Here is a 17633-nt window from a genome sequence, read left to right on the forward strand (position 1 = left end):
CAGCAAAAAGACAGATGTCAATTTGACAAGGAACCTTGAGCGTTGGGTCTTGTTTCCCTACTGTCTAGCCTCTCTGGGCACAGCACTGACCTTTCAGGCTCCCCAATACTTAAACACACCCCTCTGCCAACCCATAGCCTCCCCCTCCTCCCCCAAAAAACCGTGCTGATTCTGGTTTAAAGTTTTCCATCAGAGGCATGCGGTAGCTGTGAGGCAGTACGCGTACATTGTTCAGTCTATGATTTTATGCTCTTTTTTTACTTACAAAACAATAAAACATCCTAAACACAATGTCCCTCGCTAGCTCCCCCTTCCCTTGGGGAGTCATTTCGGTTGCATCAGGCAGGCAGGCAGGGTCCTCCATCACCCTGTCTATACTGCCCCTTCAGCACCCTCTCTCATCTTAATCTGGTGCAAAATGGCACTCACCAGCTTCTCCTGGGAGTCCTTTTATAGACTCTTGCGGGGGTCACCTGTTCTTTTGTTCTGTCTTATGGTACAGTAACTCCTCACTTAATGTTGTAGTTATGTTCCTGGAAAAATGTTACTTTAAGTGAAACGATGTTTAGCAAATCAAATTTCCCCATGAGAATTAATGTAATTGGGGACGCGGCTAGGTTCCAGGGAATTTTTTTTCGCTACACAAAAGATATATATATCTATATGTATATGTATGTTTATGTGTGTATGTGTATATATATGTATACAGTATAAGTTTTAAACAAAAAAATTAATACTGTATACTGCAATGGTGATATTGAAGCTTGGTTGAGGTGGTGGAGTCAGAGGGTGGGATATTTCCCAGGGAATGCCTTGCTGTTAAATGATGAACTAGCACTTGACTGAGCCCTCAAGGGTTAACATGTTGTTAATGTAGCCTCTCACTCTACAAGGCAGCACAAATGGAGGGAGGAGACACAATAGACGCGTGTCAGTAGCTGCAATCATTTCCTGCAGAAACTGAATGTGATGATGAACCCATGCTATCCCACTGGAGCGCACCACTCCCTCCACTTTCCAAAGTGCTGGTGGTGCATGTGTTTTGTGATACAGACACTCACACTGTGTGTGTGTGTGTGTGTGTGTGTGTGTCTCTCTCTCACTCACACACACACACACACACACACACACACACACACACACACACACACACACACACACCCTATTTGACCCCACTCTAAGTACACTGCCTTTTTAAGTAGATCAGCAAGTTGAGACAGCAGCTGCAGCCAGCAAGCTCCCTCCCTTCTGAGCTCTGTTGTGTCTCCGCCCTGCTCTGTGGAGATGGGGGGCAGGAGCTGGGGGAGAGGGACACCCTGACATTAGCAACCCTTTTCTCCCCACATCTGCACAGCAAGCAGGAAGCTCCCAGGAGCAGCTCCAAGACAGAGGGCAGGAGCAGCACATGGCAGTGGAGGGAGAGACAGCTGAACTGCCCTGCAATTGCTAGCCTGCTGGGCAGTTTCTGCACAGAGAAGTTAGAGGAGCGGGGAGCTGATGGGGGGGGGAGGGGCAGCTGCCGGTCCGCCGTGTCTCCAAGCCCCCACCAGCTCGCTCCAACAGGCTGCTCTTCCTGCAAGCAGTGGACAAAGTGGGCTGCTGCCAAACAAAGTTATAAGGGAGCATTTCGCAACTTTAAACAAGCATGTTCCCTAATTGATCAGCGATGTAACAATGAAACAACGTTAACTGGGACGATGTTAAGTGGGGAGTTACTTTAATTCTCTGTTACTCCCATCCCCACCCATTCAGACAAGAGGAGAAAGCAGCTTCTCTCAGGTGTAGCAAACCTGTTGTCCCAAAGTGTTTTGCTTTGCATATTGCAGTGTTGTAACTGCATTGATCTGTGGATATGAGCTACACCAGTGGGTGAGGTAATATCTTTTATTGAGCCAACTTTTTCACACGATCACTGAGTGCTGATCCTTCGCTGTTGTCTCTGACCTGGCAAAGACGTAACAGGGCCCTGCTAACGCAAGTGGGATCCACATACATATAGACTGAATGTGACACAGTAATTTCATGACACAATTTTATAACATCATCCACAATTCAGAAGTAGTGCAGACACAACCCCAGTTCCACACAAGGGATATGGAGGGAGAGGAGGCCCTATCTCCACCTCCCTCCCCAACATACCAGCCAGAGTAGCTGGCCAGGCGTATTGGGGAATAAGATACTATGTGAAATGGGATGAAGTAGTTCATTCCTCCTCCAGAGTGAGGGGCCAGCAGGGGAAGGATTGTGCTTCTCTGAGACGCAGTTGGATCTGAGTCTGCCCTGGTGTGGTATAGCTATACTCTTGTCATTACTTGGGGCAGATTTAAAGTTATGGTAATGATAAGTAAACGAAACCATCTTAAATGGGATTCTTAGCTGAGGCAGGAAGTATATTTGTGTTAAAAATACAGGATGCTGAATATTTGGAGGCATCAGTTCAGCTCTAATAAGACCTACAGTGTAACATCATGAAAACCACCTCCTTGGAGGCACAGCTCTCGGTGTTTGCAAAGGAGAGCATGTGAAATTCACTCTTGAGTAAAAGTCCTGTTCGGGGCCTATGAAAAACATAAATCTCATTTTTGAAAGCTTACATGGGGCTTATGTTGTTGTTAGTTGATGAGGTGTGATCCCTGCACAGGGGTGAATTTCACCAGACTGAAGAACATAGAGGCTGGGAGCTGCCCTTGGTTATATCTGTACTATTTGACTGACTTCCACAGAATTGTACATGTACAGCAGAGAGCAGAATTTAGCACAGAGATTAAACTAAATTCCCATCCCAGGGCTGAGGAGCTTGTTCCACCAGTGCGCATAAATTGTACCATGGGAATTATTTACAAAGATAATATCCCTCCACAGGTTCTGCATCACGATTTGCTAAACCTTTTGGGCCAGATCCAAAGCTGAGGTAAATATAGGTCTACCCCCCAGTTGAGGCAAATAGAGGTGTACTCCATTGTAATCCATAGAGCTATGCTTATTTATACTGATTGATCTGGCTCCTTATATTTAGGATCAAAACTATTTGTTCATAGAAAATAACTGTAGGTAAAGGTTGAGCTTATGATGGTGACCACTGAAACGATCTGTGAACAAAACCACAGGACTTCAGTTTCTAGAGCTTTCAAGAAACATGCATTTATTTAACAATTTCTCCCCACTTTGGATAAATACTTGCAATATAAAGGATTACATAGAATTCTATCTATCACACTATAGTTCATGTAAAAATAAGCATATATTATGCATTTCAGAATAACTACAGGTACTCAGAGTAGCAAGGAACAGTGTCTCAATATGCACACATATTTAATAGCAGCCTGATTAATATATTTTAATACAAAGAGGCATGCAACATATGGAAACAAAGTGTGACCCAGATCTACATTAGCAGAAAGCTTGTAAAATTGTCAACGTAGTATTGTAATAGACAATATCAGAGGGGTAGCCGTGTTAGTCTGGATCTGTAAAAGCAGCAAAGAGTCCTGTAGCACCTTATAGACTAACAGACGTTTTGGAGCATGAGCTTTCGTGGGTGAATACCAACTTCGTCAGATGCATGTAGTGGAAATGTCCAAGGGCAGGTATATATATGCAGGCAAGCTAGAGATAATGAGGTAGTTCAATCAAGGAGGATGAGGCCCTGTTCTAGCAGTTGAGGTGTGAAAACCAAGGGAGGAGAAACTGATTTTGTAATTGGCAAGCCATTCACAGTCTTTGTTTAATCCTGAGCTGATGGTGTCAAATTTGCAGATGAACTGAAGCTCAGCAGTTTCTCTTTGAAGTCTGGTCCTGAAGTTTTTTTGCTGCAGGATGGCCACCTTAAGGTCTGCTATAGTGTGGCCAGGGAGGTTGAAGTGTTCTCCTACAGGTTTTTGTATATTGCCATTCCTAATATCTGATTTGTGTCTGTTTATCCTTTTCCGTAGCGACTGTCCAGTTTGGCCGATGTACATAGTAGAGGGGCATTGCTGGCATATGATGGCGTATATTACATTGGTGGACATGCAGGTGAATGAACCGGTGATGGTGTGGCTGATCTGGTTAGGTCCTGTGATGGTGTCGCTGGTATAGATATGTGGGCAGAGTTGGCATCGAGGTTTGTTGCATGGATTGGTTCCTGAGCTAGAGTTACTATGGTGCAGTGTGCAGTTACTGGTGAGAATATGTTTCAGGTTGGCAGGTTGCCTGTGGGCGAGGACTGGCCTGCCACCCAAGGCCTGTGAAAGTGTGGGGTCATTGTCCAGGATGGGTTGTAGGTCTGTGATGATGCGTTGGAGAGGTTTTAGCTGGGGACTGTATGTGATGGCCAGTGGAGTCCTGTTGGTTTCTTTCTTGGGTTTGTCTTGCAGTAGGAGGCTTCTGGGTACACGTCTGGCTCTGTTGATCTGTTTCCTTATTTTCTCGTGCGGGTATTGTAGTTTTGAGAACGCTTGGTGGAGATGTTGTAGGTGTTGGTCTCTAGCTGAGGGGTTAGAGCAGATGCGATTGTACCTCAGTGCTTGGCTGTAGACAATGGATCGTGTGATGTGCTCGGGATGGAAGCTGGAGGCATGAAGATAGGTATAGCGGTCGGTAGGTTTTCGGTATAGGGTGGTGTTAATGTGACCATCACTTATTTGCACTGTGGACCTCCCGTGTAGATTGGTCCAGGCTGAGGTTGATGGTGGGGTGGAAGCCGTTGAAATTGTGGTGGAATTTTTCCAGAGTCTCCTTCTCATGGGTCCAGATGATGAAGATGTCATCAATGTAGCGTAGGTAGAGAAGGGGCGTGAGTGGACGAGAGCTGAGGAAGTGTTGTTCCAGGTTGGCCATAAAAATATTGGCATATTGTGGGGCCATGCGGGTGCCCATAGCAGTGCCACTGATCTGGAGATATATATTGTCATCAAATTTGAAATAGTTGTGTGTGAGGATAAAGGCACAGAGCTCAGCAGCCAGTTGTGCTGTGGCATCATCAGGGATACTGTTCCTGACAGCTTGTATTCCATCGGTGTGTGGGATGTTCGTGTAGAGAGCCTCTACATCCATAGTGGCTAGGATGGTGTTTTCTGGAAGGTCACCAATGCATTGTAGTTTCCTCAGGAAATCATTGGTGTCACGGAGATAGCTGGGAGTGCTGGTGGCATAGGGTCTGAGTAGAGAGTCCACATATCCAGACAGTCCTTCAGTGAGAGTGCCAATGCCCAAGATGATGGGGCATCCAAGATCCACAAACCCGGAAATCCTGGGTAGTAGATAGAATAACCCTGGTCGGGGCTCTAAAGGTATGTTGATTTGTTCCGGCGTTAGTGTAGGGAGTGTCCTGAGTAGATGTTGCAGTTTCTTAGTGTATTCCTCAGTGGGATCTGAGGGAAGTGGCCTGTAGAATTTGGTGTTGGAGAGTTGTCTGGCAGCCTCCTTTTGGTAGTCAGACCTGTTCATGATGACAACAGCACCTCCTTTTTCAGCCTCTTTGATGATAATGTCTGGGTGGTTTCTGAGGCTGTGGATGGTATTGCGTTCTGCACGACTTAGGTTATGAGGCAAGCGATGTTGTTTTTCCACAATTTCTGCCTGTGCACGTCAGCGGAAGCATTCAATGTAGAGGTCCAGGCTGTCATTTTGGCCCTCAGGAAGAGTCCATGTGGAGTTGGTGGGAGGGTTCCTGTGTATCAGTGCGCTGTTCAGTATTGTCCTGAAAGTATTCTTCGAGTCGGAGACAGCGAAAGTAGGCTTCCAGATCGCCGTAGAACTGTATCATGTTGGTGGGAGTGGCAGGGCAGAAAGAGAGTCCCCGAGATAGGACAGACTTTTCTTCTGGGCTGAGTGTGTAGTTGGATAGATTGACGATATTGCTGGGTGGGTTGTGGGTACCACGGTTGTGGCCCCATGAGGCAGATAGGAGTTTAGACAGCTTGCAGTCCTTTTTCCTTTGTAGAGAGGTGAATTCAGTAATGTAGATCTCCTGTCTTATTTTAGTGAAGTCCGTTTGTATGGAAGTTTGGTTATTAATGACAGTCTCCAGGTTGGAGAGCTCTTTTTTGATGTTTTCCTGTTTGCTATATAGGATGCTGATCAGGTGGTTCCTCAGTTTCTTTGATAGAGTATGGCATAATCTCTCACTGTGGTCCGTGTAGTATATCTATGCTATCTACATTGCTATCTACATAGCTATCTATGCTATCTACATACTATAGTATATCTATGCTATCTACATACTACACGGACCACAGTGAGAGATTATGCCATACTCTATCAAAGAAACTGAGCTATGCTGGATCTACTAAAGTAGTCAATATAATTCTGATCCATATAATTCTGGTAAATCTGATTTCTGGAACAGATTTAACAAATTGAATTTTTGTTTACCATAAACAAATAAATAGATGAAAAAGGACTAATTGCTATAATAAGCCTAGGCTTCCACAGATCCCCATAAACTCCCAGCCTGAGCTCTCAATGTAGATAATTGTAGTTTAGAAGAAACAGATATTTTTTTAGTCAAATGTGATTTGTTTTATGGCAGGTGGTTTGATCTGGCATTAAAGTAAGGCTGTGCAGCAGGGAAGCCCTTACTTTCAGCAGGAAGTCCCAGAGTTTGAAGCACAATATAAAGCCCGCTGAGCTGCTTGCAAGATGCTCAAGACAGAGGGCAAGCATTTGTGTTACTTTATATTAATAAAACACTGAAATAAGTACAGACATCCTAAGAAGCTCCACATAAAATAAAGAAAACAAAACAAAAAAAAACCACACTGGTTGCAGAACACTGGGGGTTTTTAAGTGCCATTTTCGCAAATAATTTTTTACAATTTGTACATCTTGCTGGATTTGTTCTTTTCAGTTTATTTTTGGGACTCCAGCCTGAGAACCATATGATCTTACAGCCTGTGTGTCTCTAGCATTATAATTTGTTGCCACGGAGAACATGAGCGCTTGTATCAGGTGCCTTTGGCACAGAGGCCGATGAGAGACCCTTTTCCCCTAGCCCTTTCTTCTCGCCTCCAGCTTGTGATGAACGGTAGAGAGAATGCCGGAGCTGTGCAGAAACAAGCAGATTGGCATATCCCCTTTCCTCCAACACATGCACAGAACTCCCATCAAAGCCAATGGGAGCTGGGCAGGAGGACGGGGGGAAGAATAGCCCTCTTAGCTGTGATGCTGTAAACTGCTAAGCCCACGGAAAGTTCATTAATCATCTCATTCTTCTAATTTTAATATGGGAGACGTGATGATCTCATGCATGTTTTACCACTTTAGAGAGCGCCCTCAAAGAATGTCTAAATAGACCGGGTCTAATAAATGCCACATTAGGCCTGGTTTATAATTACCTGGCACTCTTAATAAAAGAGATTCATGTAAACATGCCTGCAGCACAGTTAACAGTGGAGTTCTAACCCCCTCTCCTCATATTTCATCCCCCACGTTGCAGAGCCTGCTGTACAGTCTACTTTAATTTTCTTGTGCATAACTGCTGGCATCTGCTCCCTGGAGTGGATGTGTCACAAGAGAGTGGCAGACCAGATGGCAGAAGAGGAAGTGCCACACTCCAAATGTGCCTATGAATTATATATTCCAATAGGCAGGAGAGGGGAGAATCCCCAGTGAATAATATAGGGAATAGAAATGTACATGCATAGCCTTTCTGGCAGTGCCTGGCAATCTGTCTTCAGGCCACTCACATATATAGCTGCTGCTTGCATTCAGGAAGAGAGAAAATATTTACCTTGGCAACCCCTGCACGACCTGATATATATTTGGGCTGCCTGGACCTTGGGTCCAGCCCTGCAGGAGAAAGCAGGTGCAATGAGCCTGCCTATTCCTTAACTGGAGCAGGTGAGTAGGGAGAGGCTGGGAAATGCTTCGGGTCTGCCCCAGTGTTGCTATTGCTACAGGTCAGCAGCAAATTACTACCTGTCTGGAACAAGGAGAAAGCTGTGCGGGAATTCCTTGTCTGAGGCGCAGTGCTTTCTGGGGCAGCTCCAAGGATAGTGTGTGGAGCAGCTGCTGGTGTGTCAAGAAGTGGGGGTGTAGCAGCAAAGACTATTTTGGAAAGCAGGGTTCTGCATCACACGGGTCAGGACAGAGTGACAGGCTGGAGCTGCGGGACAGCTCTCGTGGCTATGTTTTTACAAATTGGTCAGCTATGCTGAAATCTTGAAGATGTTTCCCCCCCTCCAGAAGCAGTGCTGGGCTGGGAGGTTGCTGCTCCTTAGTGCTGTGTGGTGGCTTCTTTGTTGTGAGCTATCTTGTTGCTGCTTGCGTGCTTGTAAAGAGGAGACCAGCACGCTGAGCTGAGCTGAATGCTGAGCATGTAAGTGTGTGTGTAAGGAAGTAAGTCTGTATACACATGTAATAAAAGTAAGCAAGAGAGCAGATAAGCATAAGCGTGTATGTCTCTGTCAGAGGAATATATACGCTTCTTTTTCCATATACTCACTGGAGTGGGGGAAGATGCTCCTCTTTCAGAGAGATGGCTGAATTTGGTTATCAGCCACTGTCACCTTTTATGGGCTCAGCATCTTCCTGGGATGGTCTTGGTAGCATTTTCTGCTTCTGACTGTGCAATGTGCTAATGCAGATGCAGCAGGGTTGTAATTGTTCTTCAGATATATGGTTGTATTACTCTAGTCTTCATGGCCGGAAATCCTCAGAACATCTTCAAAGTTAGTGAGTTGTTTGTTTGTTTGTTTGTTTGTTTGTTTGTTTGTTTGTTTTAATTCAGTTTATTTTCTTAGATAACCTTTTAGGTCCAGGAGCATTTAATAGGAGTTGGAATTGTTTCTGTTGGGGCCATGTGAAAGTCTTTCAGCTCTTAAAATAGTCTTTATGAAATTTAAATGATTATTAAAGCTTCTTTAAACTTAAATGGTCCTCAAAGAAGTTATAGGCTTTTCTTTTTACCATCCGTGGAGAGTTTCTTCTTGTCTTTCACGTTTGCTAAGGAATTGCTTAAGCAATGCCAGATAGCAAATTAATTCCCAAATAATATAAATATTGTTATACTCAAATTGCTTCTTTCATTAGTAACTGCTGACCACATCAAATGACCTTGCTATATTTGAACCTAAAACATCTTGCTGTTCATATAACAATGGTATCAGGAAGTTATATGAATGGCTTGCTTTCAGATCCCAAATATTTGTGAATGAGCATGTCAGTGGAAGCTTGTACCATCTTGACAACAACACCTGTACGAGTAAATATGAGTTTTTAAAAAAAATTCAATACCTTCTGTCAAACATTTCCAACCATAAACACTCTCACTAAAGTGTAAAGAATGAAGACTGTACAGTGTGTATAAAGAAATCCATTCCAGTAAGGATATTTCTAGAATTTTTTGTTGGGGCTTAAAAGTGAAGGTTTTTCTTTTTCCGAAGAGTCCAATTTTTATGATTTAGTTTATAGCTTTACTAATACATCCATAAGCATCAGTCCTCTTTGGAATATCCTGAATAAAGAACATCCTTGTATTTTTACACAGCCAGATCGTGTCTAAACCAAACTGGTGTATTATAGAAGAGGGCAGTGTCTTATTCTTTGAGATGGCCTTTTTGTTGGTTGATTGTCGTTTGATCAAATTATCTCTACTTTTACAACCTACCTTTTGTATTATACACCTCTACCCCAGGGCCAAAAAATCTTACCGTGTTATAGGTGAAACTGCATTATATCAAACTTGCTTTAATCCACCGGAGTGTGCAGCCCCGCCCGCCCAGAGTGCTGCTTTACCGTATTATATCCGAATTCGTGTTACATTGGGTCGTGTTATATCTGGGTAGAGGTGTATTTCCAACTTACAATTAAAGACTGCAATCAAGTATTCTATACAAGGTACAAGTCACAGTAGCTAACTCTTATGCGCATCTTTCAAACCTTGCTATGAAAGAAAATAGAAGAGAACGTTAAAACAGGGGCTATAAAGCATCCCTGAGTCTGTACAAATACACATTGCGGAAAGAAATGCATTTTTATGACGAAGTTGTAATCCTCTCTTTTTGAAGTGTAGTGACTGTCACTGGTTGACGGAAAGCAGGAATTGCCTAGGAATTTCCTTATTTAATGTGGACTTTTCATTTAATTAAATAGCTCGCATGTTTACGGTTGCTTATTATATTTGCCAAGCATCCTATATATGAAAATAATAATTTTAAATTTCAGTAAAGTTAGGGCAAGTTTGTAAAGAATTAAAATTTATAAAATGAGTTTTATTAATAACCATTTGGGTGCCAATGTTGAACTTCTAAGCCACCTTTCTGTGATGTCTCCTAGGAGCTGGTGGTTGGTCCCCATCAGAATCTAATCCACAACAATGGCTTCAGATTGATCTGGGAGACAGAGCTGAGATTACAGCAGTTGCCACCCAAGGCAGGTACGGAAGCTCTGACTGGATAACAAGCTACATTCTAATGTTCAGCGATACAGGACGCAACTGGAAGCAGTACAGACAAGAAGACAGCATCTGGGTATGTCTAAGCTTTTTTTTTTTTCTTTTTTTTTTTTTGTCCAGATCAATTGTTACAATTGAACTTGGCATGTTTCAGGCAGATTTGGCCCCTGATATTTAGCTTCAGACTAGTTTGGGGTTTGGACAAACAGTTTTTTCTTTATTTTAACAAGTTCCTACTTCGGAATAGATTTGGAAGCAAAATGGTTTAGCAATAAAACCGGGGACTCCAACACACAATGAGTATTCTAATCCCCATTAGACCTCTGATTCTCTGTGTCACATTGCATTGTGGACTGAGGCCTTGATTGTGCTTCAGGCTACATGAACACTCGGGGAAGTGAGAATCTTCCTTATGATTTTGTGCAAGGTGGACTTTGCAGTTGGGTTATGTTGGGGTAAGTGGAGCTACCAGCCTTCATAATACCTGCCTAGAGCAGGTGGGCAGGCAGTGAGCAAAGTCTTGGCTATCTGCCCCTCTCCTGCTTGCTGGCCAGAGCAGCTGCGCCAGTGTGAGAATGGGTAGTAATATGTTCCCAGTGTAGGAGGAGCCTGGTATGTCAGAGACACAGTAACTTTAAGGGTTGCTCCTGAACAGCTGTATTTTAGGCACAGTCTTGTGCACATAAAGTCAGATTCCAGCCTTAAGACTTGCTGTACCTCAAGCTAAATACTTGAATATATCTAGTGCCCTTTTAGAAGTTGGTGGATACTGTAATGAAACCAGCTTAGCTATTAGCTGAATGAAGTAAAATCTCACCAGAAACACCAATACGAAGTAAAACATTGCTTGGAAAAGTAGAAAGGACTTTGCAAAAATCCTTCTTGTCATATATGAATATTTGTCTAAACTGTTATATGTGGTTTTTCCTTTTCCTTGCTATACCATTCATTCATAGGATCAATTTCCTACACAATACTACAATGTGTGCTGATGCTCAGTAAAATATATTCTGAAAATAAGGGATAAGATTAAGATGAGTGAACTTCAAAAGTTCAGATACACATCTCAGCTTCTTTGGAACATTTTGCTGAAGGAACCATCTTGTAAATTTCACAAGAACAGGTTATTCCATGAGGTTTCCAGAACTTGGTGATTACAGATGAGCAGGGCTGCAGTAATAAGTGTTTTGTCTGTATTTCACTTCCACTTTTGGATAAATCCCAGGAAATGCAGAAGCATGCACAATATTAAAAGAAAGAAAAAGGTTAACCAACCTGTCTCCCATTCTCATTTGCACTGCTGTTTCACTGTGTGACTTGGAGAAAGTGTCTTATGCTCTCTGCACTTTCAGTTAGAAAATTTATAAACAAAAAATGGGCTTAAAATGCAAAATTTAGGCCTGATTCTCCTCTCACAATTACATAAATCAAGCAGACTCCGTTCAAATCAATTAAACCACTCCTGTTAAAGTGGAGTGAATTAAGTGCAAGGGCCATTTGCAAAATTCAGCTTTTGATCTAGGTGTGGACTTTGAACACTGAAAGATTTGGGTCCAGTGTTTGGACCTTCTGAAGTTTGTCCAAGAATCCCAAAATTATTCAATGTTTCCTGACCTCTTACTGCTGGTTCCGTATTTTATAAAGGGTTATTTTTCATAAGTGTAAATTAATTTGCATTTCAAAACATGATTTTTTTTCAAAACATGACTTGTTAGGACTGAACTTCCCTCCTTTTTAAAAACTTAGAACCAGTTTTTCCTTTAGTAAAGTTTTCTTCTAAAAGAGGAACTTAAAAGACAACTGGTAAAATTTACAGTAGCAAATCTTCATGCCCTAAGGATCCAATTTAGAGAGTTTCTGATCTGGCACTGAGTCTTGCGTACCGCAATAAGAATATGCCCAGCAGGCATTTAGCAGTAGATCAGGATTTATGAAGGAGCTGAACTCTCCCACGTTACTAAATAATCAGGCGTGAAGGTGCTTCTAGGAAAAACCTTGTGACACAACTTCCAAAGACTCAGTAGGTCTGAAGACTTCTTATTTGAAGAGCAATGTTATAAAGTTTTGTGGTGCAAACAATTTTAGAACAAATCTGAGATTATTTTTATAGCAATGGAAATGTGAAATAGAATTTGGGTAAGATGAAGGATATGGTCCTGGTATTTTCTTGCTGCTTGGTAGCTTCCTAAACTCAAATGTTTGAGGTGACACCCAGCGATGCAGGATTAGATCCCCATACCCAGGGTATAAGGTGAAATTCAGGTTAAGTTATAGCTTCACCAAACTATATTGTTTGATCAAGAGCTATACAAAATACAATAAAAATTGAAATGATATGAAACATATTTGGTTTGCCATTTCATTGGACTCAACATTCAGCCTTGCTTAATAGAAAATCTCATTAAGGTTCCAGAGCTTCTACAGTTTCAGGTAGAAATAGTGAAATCCAGCAATATTTTTGTGTGATTTTGATCCCAAATCAAGTGAAACTTGGTGATTGGGGTTGAGTTTCTCCTGGAGTGTTTCAGTTGTTTATACCGTAAATTCAAGGAGCATGAACCCTGCAGAAACTGAAACCCAAAAGAGGTTATGACACATACAGGAGACAGTCTGTTCTAATTTAGGCTTTGTTCCCAGTCTCTTATGGGCCTGGGTAAGCATAGAATCATAGGACTGGAAGGGGCCTGGAGAGATTTTCTAGTCCATTCCCCTACACCCAAGGCAGGCTATGTCTGCACTAGAGAGCTTACAACAGCATAGCAATACTGAAGCACCTGAGCCACTGTAGGATATCCCATGAAGCCACTCTATGCAGATAGGAGCAAACTCTCCCATTTATATAATTAAACCACCCCAACGAGCGATGGTAGCTGTGTTGGCAGGAGAGCGTATCCCACCGACATAGCACTATCCACATTGACGCTTCTATTGGAGTATCTTATGTCGGCCAGCGTGGTTTTTTTCACACCACTGAGCAACAAAAGTTTTTACTGACAAATTGCTAGTGTAGATTTAGTCCTCTAGACCAGCTCAGACAGGTGTTTATCTAACCTGCTCTTAAAAATCTTCAATGATGGAGATTCCACAACCTCCCTAGGCAATTTATTCCAGTGATTAATCACTCTGACAGCGAGGAAGCTTTTCCTAATGTCCAACCTAAACTGCCCTTGCTGCAATTTCAACCCATGGCTTCTTGTCCTATTTTCAGAGGTTAAGAACAACAATTTTTCTCCCTCCTCCTTGTAACAACATTTTATGTTTGAAAACTGTTATCATGTCCCCTCTTAGTCTACTCTTTTCCAGACTAAACAAACCCAATGTTTTCAATCTTTCCCTAGAGGTCATGCTTTCTAGATCTTTAATCATTTTTGTTGCTCTTCCCTGAACTTTCTCCAATTCATCCACATCTTTCCTGAGATGTGACACGCAGAACTAGACGCAAAACTCCAGTTGAGGCCTAATCAGTACAGAGTAGAGCGGAAGAATTACTTCTTGTGTAATGCTTACAACACTCCTGCTAATACATCCCAGAATGATGTTTGAGTTTTTTTTTGTTTTTTTTTTTTCAACAGTATTACACTGTTGCCTCTCATTTAGCTTGTGATCCACTATGACCCCCAGATCCCTTTCCACAGTACTTCTTCCTAGGTAGTCATTTCCCATTTTGTATGTGTTTGCAACTAATTTTTCTTTCCTAACTGGAGTACTTTGTGTTTGTCCTTATTGAATTTCATCCTATGTACTTCAGACAGTTTGTCCAGATCATTTTGAACTTTAATCTTATCCTCCAAAGCACTTGCAACCCCTCCCAGCTTGGCGGTATCCTCAAACTGTATAAGTGTACTCTCTATGCCATTATCTGAATAATTGTGAAAATATTGAACAGATCCAGACCCATAAGGACCCCACTTGATATAACCTTCCAACTTGACTGTGAACCACTGATAGCTACTGTCTGGGAACAGTTTTCCAGCCATTTATGCACTCACCTTATAGTAGCTCCATCTAGGTTGTATTTCTATAGTTTGTTTATGAGAAGGTCATGCAAAACAGTATCAAAAGCCTTACTAAAGTCAAGATATGCCACATCTACTGCTTCCCCACCTATCCACAAGGCTTGTTATCCTATTAAAGAAAGCTATGAGGTGGATTTGACATGATTTGTTCTCGACAAATCCATGCTGACTGTTACTTATCACCTTATTAACTTCTAGGTGTCTGCAGATTGCTCAATTTGCTCCATTATCTTTCAGGGTACTGAAATTAAGCTGACTGCTCTGTAATTCCCTGGGTTGTCTTTATTCCCCTTTTCATAGATTGGAACTACGTTTCCCCTTTGCCAGTCCTCTGGAATCTCACTCCTCTTTCATGACTTTTCAAAGATAATCGCTAATGGCTCAAATATCCCCTCAATCAGCTCCTTGAGTATTTTAGGATGTATTGCATCTGGCCCTAGAGACTTGATAATATCTAACTTGTCTAAGCAAGTTTTAACTTGTTTTTTTCCCTATTTTTAGTCTCTGATCCTGCCTCATTTTCACTGGCATTCATTGCATTCAATATCCAATTGCTTCTAAACTCTTTGATGGAAACTGAAACAAAAAGTCATTTAGCACTTCTGTTATCCCCTCCCCAGCCCCCATTGAGTAACAGGCCTACACTGTCTTTGGTCTTCCTCTTGCTTCTAATGTATTTGTAGAATGTTTTCTTGTTACCCTTTATGTCTCTAGATAGTTGAATCTCATTTTGTGCCTTGGCCTTTCTAATTTTGTCCCTACATACTTGTGTTATTTTTTGTAGAATTCTTTTTTGAGTTTGAAATCATTGGAGATCTTCTGGTGAAGCCAGGGTGGTTTCTTGCCATACTTCCGATCTTTCCTATGTAGTGGGATTGTTTGCTATTGTGCACTTAATATCTCTTTGGAAAACTACCAACTCTCTTGAACTCTCTAGAATACATGTAATACAGAACATTTCAGGTGCAGCTTCAAAAATACAACCTGCATTTGGGGCTGGGAGTTAAGGTAATGTAGAAATGAACAGCAGCTCTGAACAAGCCTATGAGACTTCCTCCTTCAGAAGTCCTTTCCAACTACTTCAAAGTCCCTTTATAGTGTTAGATTAGCATAAAAGTTCTGTAGCATATCTGAGAATTGGGCCCAAAGATTCTTTAGCAGACTGCTAATAAGATAGGTTCTTATACTGGTATACATGACTGGAATAAATTGCCTAGGGAGGTTGTTTAATCTCCATCCCTGGAGATATTTAAGAGTAGGTTAGATAAATGTCTATCCAAGATGGTCTAGACAGTATTTGGTCCTGCCATGAGGGCAGGGGACTGGACTTGATGACCTCTTGAGGTCCCTTCCAGTCCTAGAGTCTATGAATATATGACCACATTTCCAGTAAAATCCCCTTCTTTACTTTACAGAGATTACAAGGTTTATTATTCTCCTCTGAGGGCATGCATACAACTCCCATCAAGTTTAACATTAATGAGAGAGTTGCACAGACGGAGCGCGAGGAGAATCATAATACCGCTTATGTTTTCACTCAGTCTGTGTTTACGATGTTAGAAAATCCTGCAGCTGGAGTCGGAGACAAAATAGATTAGCCATTGAAAACCCGTTTTCCAAACCCATTTTGTATTTAAATAATCCTGTTATGAAGAGACTTTGTGGTTCACCTCAAAATAGGTTTACAATTATATTTTCAGTACTGATAAATCAGCCATGTGGGGACACACAGGCTATTGATTGGGAGACAAAAAGCATAAATCTTATTGCATGTAAAAAGGAAATCCTTTTTTTCTGTGTTTTTAAATGTTGAATAATTCAGAATTTACTTGACCTACTTACACAACACAGCTGGAGTCTGTTCAAGTTGTGTATATCATTGAAACTCTTGTGCATAAGTACAGGCAGCAACACAATCCTGCCTTAGTTTAGATAACATCTTTTCTATAACCTGTAATGCAAAATGCTTTAGAGAGTTAAAATACAAGCACACAGAAAGATGTAAAGAATAACTGAGGGAGAATGGACTGAAGGTGCCTAGACAAAGGAGAAAAGAGACTTGCTCAGCTAAAATGTGAAAGAAAAAAGTCTAGGAAGTAGAGAAATAGAGGGAGGCTGTTCTGGATAATCAAAGCTGTACAGAAGAAGGCTCCCATTTCAGCAGAGGTGTGACTTTGTGGAGGGACAGAAAGGAGGACAGTGGTAGAGATAGCAAAGAGGTGGTAAGAAGACCAGTTTAGACCCAGGTCCTGTGAAGTCTTATGCATGTGCATAAAGTTAAGCATGTGATTTGTCCCATTTGGCTTCAGTGAGACTCCTCAGACGCACAACATTAAGTAGGTGCCACAAGTGTTTGCAGCATTGGGTCCTTAGGCTAGTGCAACCTGGAGGAGGGTCATTTTCAGTTAGTTTGTAAATCTAGTGTAGTGCAGTAAAACTCCTATTTCTGCTGGAATTTCTTCCACGTTTGTGGAATTGTTTTGGTGAATTATTGGTGGTGAATGTGTGTGACAGATATTGTGGTATCTTTGTGGGACCATATTGTATTAAGTCTATGAATGGTTTATGTATCACTGTGGGTCAGGGACTGTATGCCATGTAAGGCAGGGTGTGATGATGAGGAGGAGTTACCATCGTTTTTTCAGGAACTCAGAACGAGTTGGAGTTTAAGGCTTGTGGCTGAAACTGTTAACCGCTCCAGAGAGGTACCTCCTTTGGGGTGACCTGCATATACTGGTACAAACAGGGTTTTCCAGAGACCAACAGATAAAAAGCATTTATGTAAAAAGGATGCGTTTAAACTGACACAGGGTCTTCCTTTTGATTCATCAGCCGGATAACACCTTCTGGGTACAACCCATAAAACTGATGAGTGACCTCTGGTAAGCTTTGAGCATTCATGTAGGAATTCTTATTATTTTTTTTAAATGTTTTCTCTGTTTTTTCCCTAAGAATAAAGTGTGTTTTTGCTTTGTGAAGACTAGTTGTTAACTGGTATACAGTGTCATAGCTCCTGGAGAAAGATTAATCACAGGTGCCGGACCCCAGTCTCACCTGCTGGGGAAATCACAGTGTGGTGCAGAGGGACTGTATGTCTAACCCACTCTGACCTTGGAGGGAGAGACATGGGTCTCCACTTGAGATAGGTGATGGCAGGAAGCCTAGAAAGTCCTCAAGGAAGACGTGTGTGTGAGAGGAGGAGGGGGGGGGAGGGAGAGGGGTGCAGTTAACCCTGAAACTGT

At 42.0% G+C, this 17633-nt stretch overlaps 1 protein-coding gene across 1 annotated transcript in view; it reads left to right on the forward strand.

The window, feature by feature from the left end:
• The window catches only part of CNTNAP5 (contactin associated protein family member 5), a 439165-nt gene that overhangs the window by 119895 nt on the left and 301637 nt on the right, over positions 1 to 17633 (forward strand). The window contains exon 3 of the mRNA XM_050916993.1: positions 10258 to 10451. Within this exon, the coding sequence (XP_050772950.1) occupies positions 10258 to 10451 (194 nt within the window). The remainder of the gene's footprint in view (positions 1 to 10257; positions 10452 to 17633) is intronic.

The sequence above is a fragment of the Gopherus flavomarginatus genome, chromosome 10 (assembly GCF_025201925.1).
Source record: "Gopherus flavomarginatus isolate rGopFla2 chromosome 10, rGopFla2.mat.asm, whole genome shotgun sequence".
NCBI classification, from domain to species: domain Eukaryota; kingdom Metazoa; phylum Chordata; order Testudines; family Testudinidae; genus Gopherus; species Gopherus flavomarginatus.